Source organism: Neophocaena asiaeorientalis, unplaced genomic scaffold, assembly GCF_003031525.2.
Source record: "Neophocaena asiaeorientalis asiaeorientalis breed wild unplaced genomic scaffold, Neophocaena_asiaeorientalis_V1.1 scaffold251, whole genome shotgun sequence".
In the NCBI taxonomy this organism is placed as follows: Eukaryota; Metazoa; Chordata; class Mammalia; order Artiodactyla; family Phocoenidae; genus Neophocaena; species Neophocaena asiaeorientalis.
In genome coordinates, this window is record NW_020173377.1 from 9,795,590 (window position 1) to 9,814,868 (window position 19,279).

A 19,279-nucleotide genomic window follows, 5' to 3' on the forward strand; every position below is an offset into this window, starting at 1 on the left:
CATCAGTGTATGGTGTGAAAGATACTGGCAAAGCACATAATAGAATTTAACTGGCCTGATTGAGTTCTTTAATCTCTTCATGAAAGAGGCTTCATCTGGGGGGAGAAAAAAAGGTCCTCTGAGGTTTTGGTAACCAGCAAATATGGCAGCATCTGTTTGTTTGGTGATGTAGCTTTTTAATTCCAAGTTTCTGACAGCTTTAAAGCATTGTTTCCCAAAGTGTGTCCCAAGGGATACTAGCCCTGCAAGGTGCTTGCAGAAATCAAATTCCGTGCTTCAATAAGTATGGAAAATGAATGCCACGTAGTATGTATTCCCCCTTAGAAATTTACAAGGAACACAAGTACCGAGAGTGCTAGAGTTAAGAAACCGATATAACTTGGTCGTGTTTCCTAATGTGACTTAACAATAAAACCCTTCTCTGTAGTAGAACTGTTACCATCGTGAGAAGTACACCTTGTGGAAATGGTGCTTTCAAGTTATCTCAGTTTCTCTTGTTGAAAATCCACTGTCCCATCGAGACTCATAGATCACTGTAGCAGTACTATGAACTCAAGACAGGTGCTCATTAGGAAAACGTGAAGTGGTACTCTACAGAGGTTTAGGTATGGAAGTTGTTTGTAGCAGTGGTTCCTAATTTATTTTCTTAGTCTTGGACATCTTTGAGAATGTGATAAAACTGTCTCCCTCTTGCCCCAGAAGAATTCACATTGACCGAGATTTTTATACGCACCGTCAGTGGCTCTGAAGCCCATTTGTGATCCAAGGTTAACAGTCCTTTCTGTGTGTAGTTTGTTTCCAAGAATAGCAGAAGTATATAAAAATCAGCTGCACTGTTTTTATCTGTGTTCTCTGTAATAGAGCTGTTAACTAGCTCAAGCTAACCAGTAACTCATGAAGTACAGTGTCCATTACTCACGGAAGCACCTCAGGTTATTTAAACACGACCGACTTACTCTTATTTTAGAAACAGCTTAAGCCAGAGGAGGAAGTCCAATAGGAACGTTAGGTGTTTTGCACACTGACCGTCGTAACTGCAAATGCGGAAGAAATAGGAAAATGAGGGGTAACAGAAGAATTAAGAAATCAAAGACATCCAAAGGCCTTGTAGCACGGGGCCAGACACCCTATAAGGTTCAGTGTCAATGGATTAATGACCCTGAATCATCAAAAAAAATTTATTTTAGAGGTATTGGTAATTAAAAAAAAAAAAATCACAGCAAGTGATCTATTTGGGGAAATTTTTCATCCAAAGTGGTTCAAGTGTAAAAAGTGCAGCCACTTAAATGAATTCTTCAGAGTAGTGTTCCTTTAAGGAAGTGACAGATAAATTGATTGTTGCCTTTGACTCTAGAGATTTCGAACCACTTGTCACTTAGGATCCTCCCCACACCTCCTGGAGAGCGTACGGCACGAGCACTCTGGCTCCTAAAGGTCCAACCCGGACAGTGGAGAAAGAATGTGAGTCCCGGCCCACAGCCAGATGAGTTGGGGCATCTCAAATGCTGCCCGGAAATGGAGGCCTTGTAGGCAAATTACAAAGTGCTTGGATCGGTCCAGATCCAGAAAACCGATATTAAACGTTCATTCTTGGTACAGTCTTAACCCATTTTCTCTTCCAAGAGATGTCTGATCCTTCTCAGGCACCCAGGTCATGTCTCCATTTTGGGCATGAGAGGGCCACAGAGAGGAAATAACCAACCCCAGGAACAGCAGTTAAGGCGAATGGGAACAGAGGTCAGGTTTGCTGACGTCCTTATGTGATTTTTTTTTTTTTTTTGCGGTACGCGGGCCTCTCGCTGCTGTGGCCTCTCCCGTTGCAGAGCACAGGCTCTGGACGCGCAGGCTCAGCGGCCATGGCTCACGGGCCTAGCCGCTCTACGGCATGTGGGATCCTCCCGGACCGGGGCACGAACCCGCGTCCCCTGCATCGGCAGGCGGGCTCTCAACCACTGCGCCACCAGGGAAAACCCCCTTATGTGATTTTTACCAGAATGCCCACTCTCAGCTTAAAGCCATCTTTTCTCACCCTCTCTCAGGGTCAGAAGGGAAATCCCAAGGGGCGTCAGAATGAACGGGTAGTGATCCAGTACCACTACACGCAGTGGCCCGACATGGGAGTTCCCGAGTACGCCCTCCCGGTCCTGACCTTCGTGAGGAGGTCCTCAGCAGCCCGGACTCCAGAAATGGGCCCTGTGTTGGTGCACTGCAGGTGAGGCCAACGGCGTCCCCTTTCTTCTGCCTGGGATTCAGCATTTGAAGTGGGCAGAGCAGCGGGTGTGGGCTGTGTGAACTTGGACCACTGTGGCCCTGCTGCTTGCGGCTTTGTTTGATTTAGAAACGGAGTCTTAACGCTGAAAACTGGGACCACTGAGACCTGTTAGGGTTATGGAAGGTCACTGTAGTCCCTCACATTAAGAAACGGTCTGCTGCTTCTGAGGTTAGAACAAAATGTGCTCTTAGAGGATGAGTCTCCAGTTTTTATAACGCCTTCTTATTACTGATAAAAAATCCCCAGTGTTTATAGGGAAATTGTTGGCAGCTCCTAATATATAGAAACCTTACACACAAGTTTAGAACTTTCCGCACTAGAGATTTTGAGTTTTTGAACATGGCTTTTCTGTAGGGTTCCTCCAAATGATAATATTTAGTTTATGTGTGAAAGGCTTTCAGTTTATACGTGCTATATAAAATACCTTTTTTAAAGCACAGATAAAGCCTGTTTTCCCATCTTAACTAACTACCTTAAACAACCTTAGCTGATTGTTTCAAAAATGCTTTTATTGTGTTTCATTTGGATTGCTGGGCTTTTTTCACTTTGGTGTTCAAATAGATGTTGCTTATTCTGTGATGTATGTTACATAGCTGCCCGGCCTTTTCTCAGCATTTCTTTGGGGCTGTTCTCATAACATGCTTCCACAGAGCAGGTCCTTTGCAGACGTCGGAAAAGTCCCATAAGGACTCGACATTTTTGCTCACCCATTTAGAATCACTAAAATAGAGGTGAAGGTCTGTCAATCAAAGCACTTGGGTATCATCAACAAAACTGTGTGAGATGGGGAACCTGAGGCGGCAGGTTTCTGCCAAAAGAAGCCTGTGGTTCAGTACGGCAGAACTCGGGTCTCCCTGGGCTGGGTTGTGTTGTTTTGCTTAAATAACAAACAATCAATCAGGAAACGGGAATAAAAGAGGCCAGCTTTCCCAGAGGGGCTCTTCTTCTCCTACCCCTGGATTACTAAAGGAAAGTAGCCCTTATAAATAGGAACTTGCCAGTACTGAGCACCCTGGGCGGGAGCTGTGCACAAAGGGGGTGTACTGAAAGGACAGTGCGTTCTCCCAGAATCCCTGGGGGAGCGGGAGAACCAGGCGATGCCTCGGCAGGGGTGCTTCTGGTGCGGAGATGGCTACTGCCAGGAGAGACACCTTGCGGCCCCTGGCATAACAGCGTTAAACCCTTTCCTTGAGCTGCAAGCAAGGCTGAGAAAGCAAATCCGTAACTATATTTTTATTTATTGATATTTATACATATTATTTCTATTTTTATGTATAGTAGGAGGGCAGTCTTCCCTCCCCCTCAAGACTCACGAGGGAGGAGGAAGATCCTATTGAAGTTTCTGAATGCTGTCCGTATGTCAGCATAACCCTCGCGTTGAGAGAACCTAGTGTAGTTGACGTAGGTTATTTCTCAGCGCGTTGGAGGCTCAGATGATAATTTGTGTAATCCCTGGTTCATGACCTGGTAGAGCAGCAGGTGTACTAGTTGAGTGTCTGCCTTTCTTCCAGTGCTGGCGTGGGCAGGACGGGCACCTACATTGTGATCGACAGCATGCTGCAACAGATAAAAGACAAAAGCACAGTCAATGTCCTGGGGTTCCTGAAGCATATTAGGACACAGCGCAACTACCTCGTCCAGACTGAGGTGAGGAGGGGTGCTGGTGTTCTCATGTGATTCCAGCACACGCTTGAACTGAAAGTTGAATGATCGAGAGTGAGACATACGCATTCTCTTGGGCCTGGAAGGAATTTACAGGTTTGTGTTGGAAGATGTCCGAACCGGGATACCGTTCTTTGGCTCACAGGCATCCATTTCTGTGTGGCTCTTAAATGAAGCAGATACAGTTTTCTCTAGTGCTGTGTGTTCCATGCTGCGGGCGCTTAAACCTTGTTGTTTAGCCTGAGAGATATATACGAGGCAATGGTTCTGAAGCCCTTCACTGAACACACGTCTTCCCGCTGCTTTGTTTGGGGCGTGGTATGGAATACAGAACTAAACGCAGCACAGGCCCTACCCTAAAATAACTTCTGATCGATAAGGAAGGATGGACTGGAGCCGACCCCCCTGGCTGTAAATGCATGAGGGAGGTCCCTGCTAGGGGAAGAGTTCATCTAAGGTCGATTTCACGCAGGGGACAGAGGTGGCTGCCCTGTCGCAGCTCTCCTCAGTGACTACCATGTCGTGTGCCTTTTAGGAGCAGTACATTTTCATCCACGATGCCTTGTTGGAAGCCATTCTTGGAAAGGAGACTGAAGTATCTTCCAGTCAGCTGCATAGTTATGTTAACAGTATCCTCATACCAGGAGCGGGAGGAAAGACACGACTGGAGAAACAGTTCAAGGTAGCACTTTCAATACGTTTCTCTGGCAAAGCAGCAAGGAGGTAAAGAAATGCCTTGAGTGTGGAGGGTCATGTCTTTTTTGCATGAATGTCTAGACTAAAATGGATTACTATTTGTACTCCTCAGATGTAATCCACGGGAAGATCAAGTTTCGACTTACGTATGAATTGTGGGTATCCAAGTAGACAGTGCTGTGCTGTATTTTCTTCTGCGCAGTTTACGACTTTAACATTTGCCCCTGGCCCCAATGACATAGTACTCTGTCAGTCGTTCTTTGCCCCTGGCCCCAATGACATAGTACTCTGTCAGTCGTTCCAGTCCAAAAAGTATGCTCTGTATTTTTTTTTTTTGCGGTACGCGGGCCTCACTGTCGTGGCCTCTCCCGTTGCAGAGCACAGGCTCAGCGGCCGTGGCTCACGGGCCCAGCCGCTGGGCGGCATGTGGGATCCTCCCGGACCGGGGCACGAACCCGTGTCCCCTGCATCGGCAGGCGGACTCTCAACCACTGCGCCACCAGGGAAGCCCTATCCTCTGTATTTTTTTCTGAACGAATACTGTCTTACCCTGATGGAGAATGGCTATTTGTTGGCATTATCTTAAAAGCAAAGCTCTTTGAATGACTATCCTAGCAGATCATTTAGAAACTAGAAAAGATCTAGTTACTGCGGAATACTAAAGAAACTTTAGTTAACTTTTCCTAAATGGTTATTCTTTTTCTTTGATAGGGGCATGGGGGCATGAGGTATAAAGACAGTTAAGGTTTATACGGAATTGAGTGAAAAGAGAGACTTTAAGAACTATTAAAGTGAGTAAGATCAGAAAGCTCAGCCATCTCAAAGTACTAAGTGCTTTCCTATTTCGTAGTCTCTTATTAGACTTTAAAAAAACCAGGCTTTTTTGCACATTGTTCTGTATGTAATTTCTCGTTTTGTGTCAAGATGGAAAGAATGAGATGAATCTCTGCAGTTTCAGTTTTCATGGTAAAACCTTCCATAGACACTGAAACCTTCGAGTCTCAGCTCAAGAAATGAGACTGTCAAACAAATGATAACAAGTGATATGAAAAGTGGATCAATTTCACCAAGTTCAGTTATAACAATTTTAAATTTCGAGGTCTCCTTTTATAACATCCTTACTGCTCTGCGAACCATTTGAGGTAATCGATAGTGAGGACATAGTGTCTCATTTTGAATGTTTGAAATGAATTCTTAAAAAAATTAAGTACCAATAATTCTTAATTAAATTCTGCCTTTTCTGTTTCTGCAACATTTGTTTATACACTGTTTTAAGAATTCATCAAAGGAAACCAGGTCATTTGTTCCTTTACAGGCATTAACCAACTACATCCACCTCCATGTAGAGAAGGAGACCGTTCCCATATACTCTGTTAGCATGGACCCCTCCCTCCCCACCCCCCCCAAAAGATTGACTGACAGAATGATTCAACCAAGCTATATACACAGGAAGAATTACCAAACTACTGGGCTAATTATTTATAACAGCCTTAGAACAATGTCAGTTCAGTTTAACAGACACTTACTGAGAACCATGATTAGCTCTTATTACCACGAAGCCGTGTTTGCTAGTATAGAGCCACCTCCATGTCACGTGGCTGTGAGGAATCAGTGACATCATCAACAGAGAAACCCACGTTGATTCAACAAATGCTGCTTACATAGTGCCGCTGCTTACACAGTGCCGCTGCTTACACAGTGCCGCTGCTTACACAGTGCCGCTGCTTACATAGTGCCTGTAGTCAAGAACCCTAAGGCCTAGGGCTTCCCTGGTGGCGCAGTGGTTGAGAGTCCGCCTGCCGATGCAGGGGACGCGGGTTCGTGCCCCGGTCCAGGAGGATCCCACATGCCGCGGAGCGGCTGGGCCCGTAAGCCGTGGCCGCTGAGCCTGCGCGTCCGGAGCCTGTGCTCCGCAACGGGAGAGGCCACAACAGTGAGAGGCCCGCGTACAGCAAAAAAAAAAAAAAAAACCTAAGGCCTAATAGTAAATAAAACAAGCACACAAACAACCAAGACAACTGAAAAAGCTACCACTCTTGAAACACAAAAAAGTGTCCTTTGCGATGCAAAAATGTTTATAGTCTCTGTGCCAGATCATCAAGCAGATGCTATCAATTCTACCTTTGTTTTTGTTTTGTTGTCTTTCCCCGCTTGAGTGAGATAGCCCACGCTGCATGTAGGTCAAAGAATTCCAAGTTTGGGGTCTACAACGTAACGGTTTGATAGTTAACTACATACTGAGAAACCATTACCACAAGAAGTTAGTTAACACAGGCACAATTATAATCCTTTGAATGAAGGCTAAAATGTTGCTTTCCTTTCAGCTGGTCACACAGTGTAATGCAAAATACGTGGAATGCTTCAGTGCTCAGAAAGAGTGTAACAAAGAAAAGAACAGAAACTCTTCAGTCGTGCCCTGTAAGATCTTAAAATCAGTTCGACTTGCCTGTGTTCGTTTTTCCTTTGGATTTTGTGTGTGTGTTAGGTAAAGAGGCAGCCACTACCAAGGGGAAAGTTATGCTGAGGACAACTGAAGCAGTTTGATCAAAACGGGAGGGGTGGGTGTCGGCACCAGCAAGTTGCTGCGTCTACGTGACATGAAAGCTTGCTTCAGTTCCCCTCGAAATTCAAGAGTCAGATTATTTCTACCGTGTCTTGCCTTTAAAAAAAAAATGTCAAGTCATTATCACTGTGGCATTAATGCTCTCTTCAAACAGAGAGTCCTGGATTAATCTGCACAGCTGGAACTACATTGCTAAACTATTCTGGCTAGAGACTAAGGCACCGTTGGTAGGTGGTGACCGCTGCATAAATAACTTGGGACACAGCAGTGGATAGGCATGGGTGATCAGTGAAGAGGTTCCCTCTACTGAAAGAGGCCAATATTTTCTAAGCCCTTCCCAAAGAAAAAGATTGGGAGTAAGGGGATGGCAAAAGAGCAAACTACAATACGTTGGTGTAAGTGTGGGAATATCAAACCAGGGTCAAGAGTGACCTGAAACCTGTGTCGACTCCACACACAGTATCCTCTTCGTGATCCGCTGGGAAAGCCTCTCCCACAGTCAAGTGTTATTCCTAGAACGTCTGGGTCCTGCTGGGCACATGCAGCAGAATTTCATTTTACATTCTTCCTTAGCTGATAATGCTCTAGCTTGTTTAAAAATATAGGTGAGTCTTAAAAAGAAAGGGGAGCCAAAGAGCTCTATTACTCACCAAGTAACTCTCAGAAAGTGCTCTTGGTGGTGAGGGGTAATGAGGCAAATGTGGTGTTTTCGTTTTTTCCATGTCATAGCTGAGCGTGCTCGAGTGGGCCTTGCACCGTTGCCTGGAATGAAAGGAACAGACTACATTAATGCTTCTTATATCATGGTGAGAGTCAACAGTTAATTATAAATAAAGTCAATTAAACTGAAAGGTGCTACACAGCAGATACCACCTATGTGACTTGCAAGTAATTTCTTGATGTGTAATATCAAAGTTATAGAGACTTCTGTATCTGGAAACCTCTAACCAAGGATACCTAATCGGTGAGGACACAAAAATTGCTTAAGCTAACAGAAATGCTTGTTAAGGAATTAATCTTTTCATGAATTTCACCCATCTAGTCTTGGACTAAATGTTGAAATTGCTGTCAAGTAAAAACAGCAGGGGGAACTAGAAGTGCATCGGACGTGGAGAGAAAACTGTCTATATACATGTTAGGAGAAGTACATCTAAAAATTAGCCAAATGCACTGAATGGCTCTTTCGATTATTTTCGTGAGGTCGAAACGGTGCCGGTCTTATTTCATGAATATATTGTACTGCTGCAGAGTTAAACACTCATAATCACTGGTTTTTCGTCTTCCTAACTGAAGGGCTATTACAGGAGCAATGAATTTATCATAACCCAGCATCCTCTGCCACATACTACGAAAGATTTCTGGCGAATGATTTGGGATCATAACGCACAGATCATTGTCATGCTGCCAGACAACCAGAGCTTGGTAAGTAACGCACATCTGCTATATATTAATGAGCCCGGGAGGCCAGAGCATAATTACCTTGTCAGAGGGCTACAGTGTCTGTACATGCTAGGGAGGGAATTCAGACTTCTCGTCTTGTATGTCTGCACAGGTGCCTTTCCTAGTCTTACCATTCCTGACCCTATCAGTTCCAACAGGATCAGCACTGATCCCTAATGCTGGTGATATATCAATCAGTCACCCCTCAGTTGTACTGTACATGGCAGTGTGGGAGAAGGTTTTTATTTACTTATTTTGGCTGCGTTGGGTCTTTGTCGCTGCGCCCGGGCTCCAGGCGCGCGGGCTTAGTTGCGCCGCGGCACGTGGGATCTTCCCGGAGCAGGGCTCGAACTCGTGTCCCCTGAATTGGCAGGCAGATTCTTAACCACTGAGCTACCAGGGAAGCCCAGAAGGTTTTGAAGAAGGTCCTTTTTCTAACCTCACTAATGCACGATCTTAAGCCGACCTCTTAGTTGCTATATGTCACTGTTGAAAAATAAATGAACAGTAACAGTAGTTAACATTTATTGATTTTATCCTTTATATCAATAAAATATTAACAGCAGTTAACATTGATTGATTATATTTTTACCTGTATTAACTCCTTTAATCCTTTCTACAACTCGATGACACAGGTGCTCTCAGCATCTCCTTTCGTAGCTGAGAAAACTGAGGGAAGTAACTTGCCCAAGGGCATATACGAACCATGGGAGCCAGGATTGGAACTTGAGTCACCTGTCTCATTTTGCTATTGTATATGTCCAATGCCGCCACATCACAGAGATGTTTTCCTGGCCCAAAGAAAACGGTATCGAAAGTACTAATAACGTATCGTTATTTTCCCCCAATCCATAGGCAAGCCCGATCTATTACAGGGAGGGAGATTAGAAAAGCCTTCCTTGTTCGGACTTGATGGTGCTTTTTAAGACCTTGACTAAGCTACTACCTCTTTCTTCTCCCTTTAGTCCTTCCCTATTGAGGTCGCTAGACCCTAGAGGAGAAGGGTGAGCACGTTTATGAAAATAAGTGTAACTATTTCTGCTGAGCTCTCATTGCATTCTTAAGTTTCGAAATAGTTGGGTCTTCAGAAGTTACTCTGAGGACTTGTAAGCGCACAAAGTAAAAACAAAAACAAAAACGATCTGCCTCCGTGAGTGTCAGAGTAGTGAGTTTTTTAATCAAGAAAGAACAGCATGTGAGTGAACCCCTAGTCTTGATGACATGCATTTGACTGTGTGCCCAGTCAGTAGGAACTTCACTTTGTCGCTTTCTGCTCCAGCTTCGGAATACCAAGACTGCTTCTGTGTGATAGAATGGCAACAAAGTTGAGAATCTTAAGCTAAAAACTGGAGTGTAAATTTTCAAATTAGCTGGCAATAGGGGTCTACTCTGTTCGGCATATGGAAATTGGAGGCATTTAGGGTTGTTAAAACGTGCATTTGTTGGATGAGTCAGTGTTTTGTTATCCTCACTTAACAGAGGACAGTCACTATACCCAAGAGCTCATTTGTATGGGGAGGAGAGGGGGAGACTGACTGAGTGAGTCAATACGTGTTCTGTGGACAGCGACGGTACCGGGCCACCAGGCCTGTCATCTCGGTGTCTCTCCAAGGCCCGAGGAGGCTATGCTGCACTCACGCCTGTCTGCACTCATAGCTCTAGGGTCGAAAGTCAGATTCAGTAGGGTGTAGTTTTTCCTAAAGGTACCGTCTCTGCATTTTTTTTTTGCTTTGTTACTTATCACTACTGTAACGTTACAAAGACCATCGTTCTGTGAATAGCCCAAAAGTCGCTGCTCGTTCTGTGAATAGCCCAAAAGTCGCTGCTGCTTAGGCGTCTCTGCCCTATCTGTAAGCAAAATAAGCATGCGATCAGAGCTCCTACTGAATTAAGAAGTAGCATTTCTTTGTCATAGTCTGTCAAGACGATCAGTTATTCCCTAGTTTACTGTCTGTGTTCAAAAGGTTTTTCTGCCGTTCCTCCACCATTACTAAAATCCCTTTGGCAGTCTTTAGGCGAATTAGATAATTTCCAGTTCATCTTATCATCATAATAGCTCTTTGAGGTACGTAGTTTTATTATTCCCACTTTTCAGATACGGAAATTAAGCCTTAGATAGATTACTTTTTTCAGGATCACATCCAGGCCTACACTTAATCTGTGTATTTGGTTAAATTTAGAAGCCTTGTTCGTCATTATGGCTTTAATATCTGTTCAAAGGGCCCTAATTCCACTTCCTTGGGCAAAACGCACTACAACCCAAGACAGTTACAGACTTCTTTTGTATAGACTAAACCCCGTTGCTAATCTGTTTCCCCTTATGCTGAGCTTTAAAAATAAAAATGTACTTGGCAATAAGCTATATTGAAACTTGAAAGGGTGATAAGTCTTATTGGACCGTTGGCTCATTTCTAATGCAACAATGTAAGAGTAAACAAAACCTTCTTTGTTTTCAACATTATTCAGAATTATTTCTGACTTCACTAGTACTGTCTAAGCATTTTCAGGAAAATGCCCATAGAAATGTATATATTACAGGCAAACTGTAATTTGCCATTTGAACTGATTAGAAAAAGGAGGGGGCGGGGCTCGTCATAATCATTGTATTTCTCAGAGTCTCCAACCTAGGCAACGGTTCTCTTTTTCTTAGGCCTCCATAGTTTTCAGAGATAGAATTCAAGTATCAAGCTTGAATACTGTATTCGTTTCAGGTGTACAGCTAAGTGATCCAGTTATATTTTCTGATTATTTTCCATCATCGGTTGTTGCAAGACATTGAATATAGTTCCCTGTGCTATTCAGTAATTTGTTAGTGCTTATCTATTTTATGTATAGTAGTTTCTGTTACTGAATCTTTATTTTTAATCTTAAAAGTAGATGAACGTTTAAAGCTTACCTGATTCGAGGTTGAAAGACTTGAAATCGAACATTGACAGACTAACTTTCCTTTTACAAAGCACCTTGTACTTAGAGCCAATATGCCTATTTATGGGCCTGTCTGAGCCTTGGTGTTTTCATCTACAAAGCCAGAAGATAAAAATACCTCACTAGCATATTATGAAGACCAAGTAAGATAATGTTTACGGAAGTCCTCTGCAAAATGCTGGTCAACTGTAGAACTGTTAATAACATAATCCATAGAACAACAATTAGCACATCTTAGTCGCATAAGCCATTGTGAAATAACAAGTTAAAATTACTTGACCTAGATCCTGTCTCCTTTTTTACTCTGCCAATTATATTACAGAGCATTTCTCAGCTAGGGATAATACATCCCCTACAGAGGGAGGTTTTTTGGTTGTCAGATATGACATAGGTGAGAGGTGCTAGGAAATAGTTATCAAGCGTATTTTACGATAGAATACAACCACCACTGAACTCAGCAGTATTAGATAGGGCTAATCTAATTGGGCTAATCATTCTATGAACCCAATTTAAAAACTGATTTGAGAGGTATGGCAAATGGCAAAGAAAGAAATCGTTTGGCAAGAAAATTCGAAAATAAATGGTTGACAGCACTGTAGAGGAATTTTTGTCCTTCTTTTTTTTTTGGTCCCCATAGGCTGAAGATGAGTTTGTATACTGGCCAAGTCGAGAAGAATCCATGAACTGTGAGGCCTTTACCGTCACCCTTATCAGCAAAGACAGGCTGTGCCTCTCTAACGAAGAACAAATTATCATCCATGACTTTATCCTTGAAGCTACCCAGGTAACCTCAACCTCAGTTCCTCAGTAACAGCCACAGCCACAGCTGGGCCCTGGATCACCCTTCCAAGTAATAATGGAGTAATTTACCACCCTTAAGACGGGCCCAGGCAGGCGTTTGAGTATGACTTAAGTATGTTCGCTTCCTTTTTTGCTTCCTTCAAAGATTTGCTTTTTCCAGCTGGAAAGATGACATGTAGCAGTTCCTCTGATTGAGCATGCATACAAATAGGCCTGTTGACCTAATTATAAAAACAATATACTAGAGCTCAGTATTTTCTTTGCCGTCAGAAATGAGAAATGTGAGCCTTACAATATGTTGCAGAGATGATAATATTAAGACTTTTTTTTTTAAGTAAACAACATTTTGATGCATAATTAACTACCTTCCTGTGGGGTTGGTAAGAGGGGAGCTGTCTTATATTAGTAATTTAAATAAAGATGTCCTCACCCCTTCCTGGGTTTTTTTTTCTTTATTTTTATAGGTAAGATAGAGTAGGATATAAAGCCTCTTATAATTCGTTGTCCCTTACAATTTTTCCCTGAACAGGATTCTATTTCACTATCATAACCTCATTTGTTCACGTCAAGCAGACCTCCCTGGTATTTTTCTCCTTACAGCAGTTTGGTTAATCGGGCATTCTTCAACCATCTATAGTATACACTTCCTCAGGAGCAAGTACGAGTCATTAGATTATAGATAGGATGAAATGAAGGATGGGCCGTGACTCGTGTTGTATTGGTTGTAGGATGACTATGTCCTAGAAGTTCGGCACTTCCAGTGTCCCAAATGGCCTAACCCGGATGCCCCCATAAGCAGTACTTTTGAACTTATCAACGTCATCAAGGAAGAGGCCTTAACAAGGGACGGCCCCACCATTGTTCATGATGAGTATGTACCTGTTTTTTAATTGTCTTGTTGCACTGTGGTAGTAGGGGGAAGGAAAGACAGATTTTTTAAAACGTACTCCCTCTCTCTCAGCTTGTGACAATTCCAGCTTATTTCTCATGTGTCCATGTGCAAGGTGTGGTGGTTCTCTTTGGGTTTTAATTTGTCAAAGGCTTCAGGCTCTCCGAGTGTAGGTTCTAGAGAGGTGAAAGTACTGTATCTCAGCCTACCAAAATACATCTGCATGCTTTCGGAGGTTTTCTGTTTCAAAAATGCAAATTAAACAATAACTTACAACATGTCTACATTTCTATTAGTTTATATGTAATACTTTATATTAATTAGTTGTTTTTAAATCCTTACACTGATTTCCAGCAAACACTTACTAGTGTAGACATGAAATGTAATGAAAAAGGTACTATTATAATATGTATAGTTTACAATGCGTTTTGAAGTTTACAGTACTGTCTCTGGGAGTTTAAAGTAAAGGTAAAGCATATGAATTGCAAAGAGAACAAATAACTTGGTTCCTGGCTCTGAGCTTCTGAGTGTCCGAACAGAGTTCAAACCCAGCCCACTTTCCCTTTAGTGAGAAGGAAGGGGGTCACAGATACACCTTATGGTATACGAATACCTGGAGTCAAACTTCATAGATGGACTCGACCTGCAAATCAGTTGCAGATTGCTGTGAATCTCACAGACCTTTAGCCAATGGCACCAATTAGACGTCCTCGTCTCTCGTTCTAAGGTAGTTAGTTATCTCCCTTGGTCAGCAACGTGTCAGGGCATCCATTATGTTCATTAAGTTACCATCTACTCTGCTAGAATAGAGAGTAGTAAATTTCGAAGTAAAAGCTCATTAAGTCTTATCTTTGAACTAATGCTGTCACAGGAAGTGAACAAAGACTTTCGGCTGAGGTCAGCACCTTCACCTCAAATCCATGGTACTCTCCTATTTGAAGCCAGCCATATGTTTGGCTCCTTCCAAAGAGTTTGATGGTCTTTTTAAAATAGTGACTATTTCAAAATGTTGACCTCTTAATTAGAAGAATTAGGATTAGTTAACTAGCCTGAGTAAGTAAGATCCCTGGAAATGTGACAACCAGCAGTAGTGTTTAAATAACACAGTCAACCTCAGAATAACTGGGTAGGTACCACGAGTCTACAGAACTTTAGGATATGCAGTTATAGCACAAAGTTAGGGCTGCTTCTAGAGTTTTTTTCCCCCACTAATCTGGGCAGCTTTTCATATACCTTCTGGATTTTACTAGCTTTTATCAATTCAGACCAAATTCTAATGTTGCTGCCCAGCTCCATGACGGATTTTGCTGTTCTGATAGTACTCCAGGGATCCGTCCTGAAGTCAGTAATGCAGCTAATGTTATATTTCATGGTAAGAGAAGACGGAAAGGAGAAAAAACAAAAAACAAAAACCAACAACAACTAGTTAAACAATTTAAACAGAACTGTTTGTTTCATTGATCTGTATTCAGCTTTGGGGTATATTGTCTCATTGAGTGATTTTTATTTTGTGCTACATGCTGACTGTGTCACCTCTGGAATTAATCAAATGTAGCTTGTTCTTAGGCCTAAGCAAGAAAAGAGCAAATTCATCCTACACTAGCGGCTCTTCACGTATCATATAGGGGAGCTGGATTAAAAGCCACCTAAAGATATGCATTTGTTCATTTATCCACCATCTTTAAGAGAGAAGCGATTCCATTAAAATTATTTTTCTACATTACTCAAGCACATCTGAAGTTTTTTAATAGTTGTTTCCTGTAGTACAACACTGAATGCCAGTTACCTTTCAGTTTCCATCTTTCTTACCTACTTTTTGAACCTCTAAATATTCCTTCCCGATGGCCTACAAACACACACCTCAAATCTAGCATGTATAAAAGCAAACTTGCCTTCCCAGCCTGCTCCCATCCACTTAGTTGTACAAACCAGAAACATTATCAGAGTCCTTTTCTGTGCCCCCTCACCTCCAGTTATCATTGGCCACCAAGTCTTGTTGATGCCTTCTCAGTACACTTCCCAAATTCTTTTACAAGCTGGTTGAAGCTTTACTACTTCAGCTATCATCCCAGTCCTCCACTGATTTACTTCCTGCAGCCCACCTTAGCCCTGCAAATACTATTCTGTCTAAGTGCCCTTTTATTCAACACACACTTCAAAAGTCACTCTCTTCGAACTGTTTCTAACTCAAACCAGAGGGGATCATCCATAAACATCGCGTCTTTACCAATGCCGTTCCTGTTTATCACATCATATTGTAACTACTTGCTTACATGACTGTCACCCCCACATTGCTGCGACCAGCAGTGCTAACTTATTCATCCCATTCTCCATAGAGTGACACACAGTGGGTGGTGGATAAAGATCAGTATGAATTGGTACCGTGCTTTCAAGTTAGGATGACTCACCCATTATTCAGGATATGTGCCTGTATATGAACTTGCCTCAGACAGCCTTGCTTTTTGTTTTGGTTATTGGTATTTTTCCTGCTTACATTCATCTGTGAACTATAAAACCAGTTGATCGACACAAAGTTTAAGTTCTGTCAAAGGTAGCAGTGGGCAGGCTCGGAAAGAAGGCCTGAGTGCTCCCACTGAAAGTCAAAGAGTTGAGTTGAACTTCTAGTGCACAAACTCTGTGATGTCGATCTGGTCTTCACAGCTGTGTGCCAGGTCGATGAAGTTTCTGGGTAAAATGATCTAAACGTAAACTTCCTCAACAGAAAGTAAACTGTGTTTGAGCACAGGCACAGCTTAAAGGCAAACTGCTTTATTCACGGCATCCTGTATTTGTCTGCTCAGGACAATTCTATCCAGAGGCTGATCTGTATCACTACTGTCAAATTTTAAACACAGAGCCTACAGCTGAGTTCAAAACACAGCGTGGTTCTTATACAGTTTTGTGAGACACTAGTAGATTAGACCTTCACTTGCAGAATGAAGGCTAGTTTCCTGTGCAAATACTGTGGACCTATATCTATCACCCCGTTGGAGGCCATCATGGGCTAATTTCATTTAACAGTTTTCAGAGTGGGATCTCAGGGTCCCTGGTTGGGAAGGAGGTCTCCAAGGCCCTTCCAAGAGATCCAAGAGGACACAACTGTTTTCATAATACAAAGATACAGGTTGCCTTGTTCACTTGTATTCTGTCTTGAGTGTACAGTGGAGTTTTCCAGAGCTGCGTGACCCAGGAGGACATCCCCACTCTGACAGCTAATGGAATGCGTGCTTGCACGGTTTTGTCTTTTAACACTTTCTCAGTTCTAACATCTGATACAGTAATTATTGACAGATAAAGCCCAAATAAGCAAAAGCTCTTTGGGGGGTCTTCAATAAATGTTAGTTTTAATTTTGTCCTGAGACGGTCCAGAGGAAAGGCTGAAATATATGGACTGCGTTCTGTACCAACTGCTGCAGAGATACCTTCAAATCACAACTAATTGAGTCCTTCATTTAATCCTCAAAATCACCCCACTAGGGGGGTAACTTTAGGATCCCCGCTTCATGCATGAGGAAATGGGGGCTGCGTGTATAGGTATTAGGCCCTGTGTACACACATATCCAGTTACTAAGTGTCAGAGCCAGTCCCAGCTACATAATGTATCTAAGTGTCAGAGCCAGTCCCAGCTACATAATGTATCTGGGGTCCAAAGCAAAATGAAAATGTAGGAACCCTTGCTCAAAAATTATTAACAAAGATTTTCCAATTAAAGAAACAATCCCATTTACCAGCACATCAAAAAGAATAAAATACCTAGGAATAAACCTACCTAAGGAGGTAAAAGACCTGTACAGAAAACTGTAAGACACTGATGAAAGAAATCAAAGATGACACAAAGAGATGGAGAGCTATACCACGTTCTTGGACTGGAAGAATCAGTATTGTCAGAATGACTATACGACCCAAAGCAATGTACAGGTAAGTGCAATCCCTATCAAATTACCAACGGCATTTTTCACAAAACTAGAACAAATAATCTTAAAACTTGTATGGAGACACAGGAGACCCCAAATAGCCAAAGCAATCTTAAGAAAGAAAAACGGAGCTGGAGGAAGCAGGGTCCCTGACTTCAGACTATACTACAATGCAACAGTAATCAAGACAATACGGTACTGGCACTGAAACAGAAATATCGATCAACGGAACAGGATAGAAAGCCCAGAGATAAACCCACGCACCTATGGTCAACTAATCTATGACAGAGGTGGCAAGGATATAAAATGGAGAAAAGACAGTCTCTTCAGTAAGTGGTGCTGGGAAAACTGGACAGCTACATGTAAAAGAATGAAATTAGAACACTCCCTAACACCATACACAAAAATAAACTCCAAATGGATTAAAGACCTAAATGTAAGGCCGGATACTATAAATCTCTTAAAGGAAAACATAGGCAACACACTCTCTGACATAAATCACAGCAAGATCTTTTTTGATCCACCTCCTAGAGTAATGGAAATGAAAACAAAAATAAACACACGAGACCTAATGAAACTTAAAAGCTTTTGCACAGCAAAGGAAACCATAAGCAAAACGAAAAGACTACCCTCAGAATGGGAGAAAATATTTGCAAATTAAGCACCTGACAGTGGATTAATCTCCAAGATATACAAGCAGCTCATGCAACTCAATATCAAAAAAGCACACAACCCAATCCAAAAATGGGCAAAAGACCCAAATAGACATCTCTCCAAAGAAGATATACGGATTGCCAACAAACACATGAAAGGATGCTCAACATCACTAATCGTTAGAGAAATGCAAATCAAAACTACAATGAGGTACCACCTCACACCGGTCAGAATGGCCATCAGAAAGTCTACAGATGATAAGTGCTGGAGAGCGTGTGGAGAAAAGGGAACCCTCTGCACTGTTGGTGGGAATGTAAATTGGTGCCACCGTTATGGAGAACAGTATGGAGGTTCCTTAAGAAACTAAAAATAGAGCTACCATAGGATCCAGCAATCCCACTCCTGGGCATATATGTCCAGAGAAAACCATGGTTCAAACGGAAACATGCACCCCAGTGTTCACTGCAGCACTGTTTACAATAGCCACAACATGGAAGCAACCTAAACGTCAACAGATGAATGGATCAAGAAGATCTGGTACATATATACAATGGAATATACTCATCCACTAAAAAGAAGGAAATAATGCCATTTGCAGCAACGTGGATGGACCTGGAGATGACCATACTAAGTGAACTAAGTCAGAGAGAGAAAGACAAATATCATATGATATCGCTTCTATGCAGAATCTAAAAAAAAGATACAAATTAACTTATTTACAAAACAGAAACAGACTCAGACTTTGAAAACAAACTTATAGTTACCTAAGGGTAAAGGTGGGGGGGAGGGATAAATTGGAATTAAAATATACACATTACAATATATAAAATAGATAACCAACAAGGACTTACTGTATAGCACAGGGAACTATACCTAATATTCCGTAAGAACCTAAATGGGAAAAGAATTTGGAAAAGAACATATACATGTATATGTATAACTGAATAACTTGACGGCACCCCCTGAAACTAACACAACGCTGTAAATTAACTATACTCCAATATAAAATAAAAATTAAAAAAGTTTTTTTCCAGATGGCAACACCAGAGCGTTAAACTAAGAAGTTTTAGTTTACGCAGGACCCTCCTAAGTAGGGGACCCATCAAAGCACAAGGCCCAACACAGCAGCACAGGGGGCAAGCCAGGAAGCTGGCACTGGCTGTAGTTAAATCCAGATCTGTCTAATCCCACTGGTTAACACTGCCTCCCACTGGTTTTCATAGTAAGCACCCCTGTCCCTTGTGTCTTCGGACTGTGTTTTGTTTTCTGTACTTTCGCATTCACTTCCAAAGTTTTAATTTCTTAAAGTTCTGTGGTTTTGTGCTGCCATTATTCCCCAGGATTAATGGATACTGAAGCTTTAGCTCTCTTTTCCTTCCTGCCGTAATGATTTTGAAGGGAAGCTTCACTTCCTTCATAGTGACAGGGTTGGTTATGATTTTTTTTTTTTTTTTTTTTTTTTA

The 19,279-nt window shown here is 42.2% G+C and overlaps 1 protein-coding gene across 3 annotated transcripts in view; it reads left to right on the plus strand.

The window, feature by feature from the left end:
- PTPRG (protein tyrosine phosphatase receptor type G) overlaps nucleotides 1–19,279 on the plus strand; it is a 717,425-nt gene that overhangs the window by 686,213 nt on the left and 11,933 nt on the right. For all 3 annotated transcript variants that reach the window (XM_024746428.1, XM_024746430.1, XM_024746429.1), the window contains 8 exons: nucleotides 2,040–2,212; nucleotides 3,784–3,919; nucleotides 4,470–4,616; nucleotides 6,955–7,048; nucleotides 7,923–7,999; nucleotides 8,487–8,615; nucleotides 12,196–12,342; nucleotides 13,088–13,230. In XM_024746428.1, coding sequence (XP_024602196.1) covers nucleotides 2,040–2,212; nucleotides 3,784–3,919; nucleotides 4,470–4,616; nucleotides 6,955–7,048; nucleotides 7,923–7,999; nucleotides 8,487–8,615; nucleotides 12,196–12,342; nucleotides 13,088–13,230 — 1,046 coding nt within the window. The remainder of the gene's footprint in view (nucleotides 1–2,039; nucleotides 2,213–3,783; nucleotides 3,920–4,469; nucleotides 4,617–6,954; nucleotides 7,049–7,922; nucleotides 8,000–8,486; nucleotides 8,616–12,195; nucleotides 12,343–13,087; nucleotides 13,231–19,279) is intronic.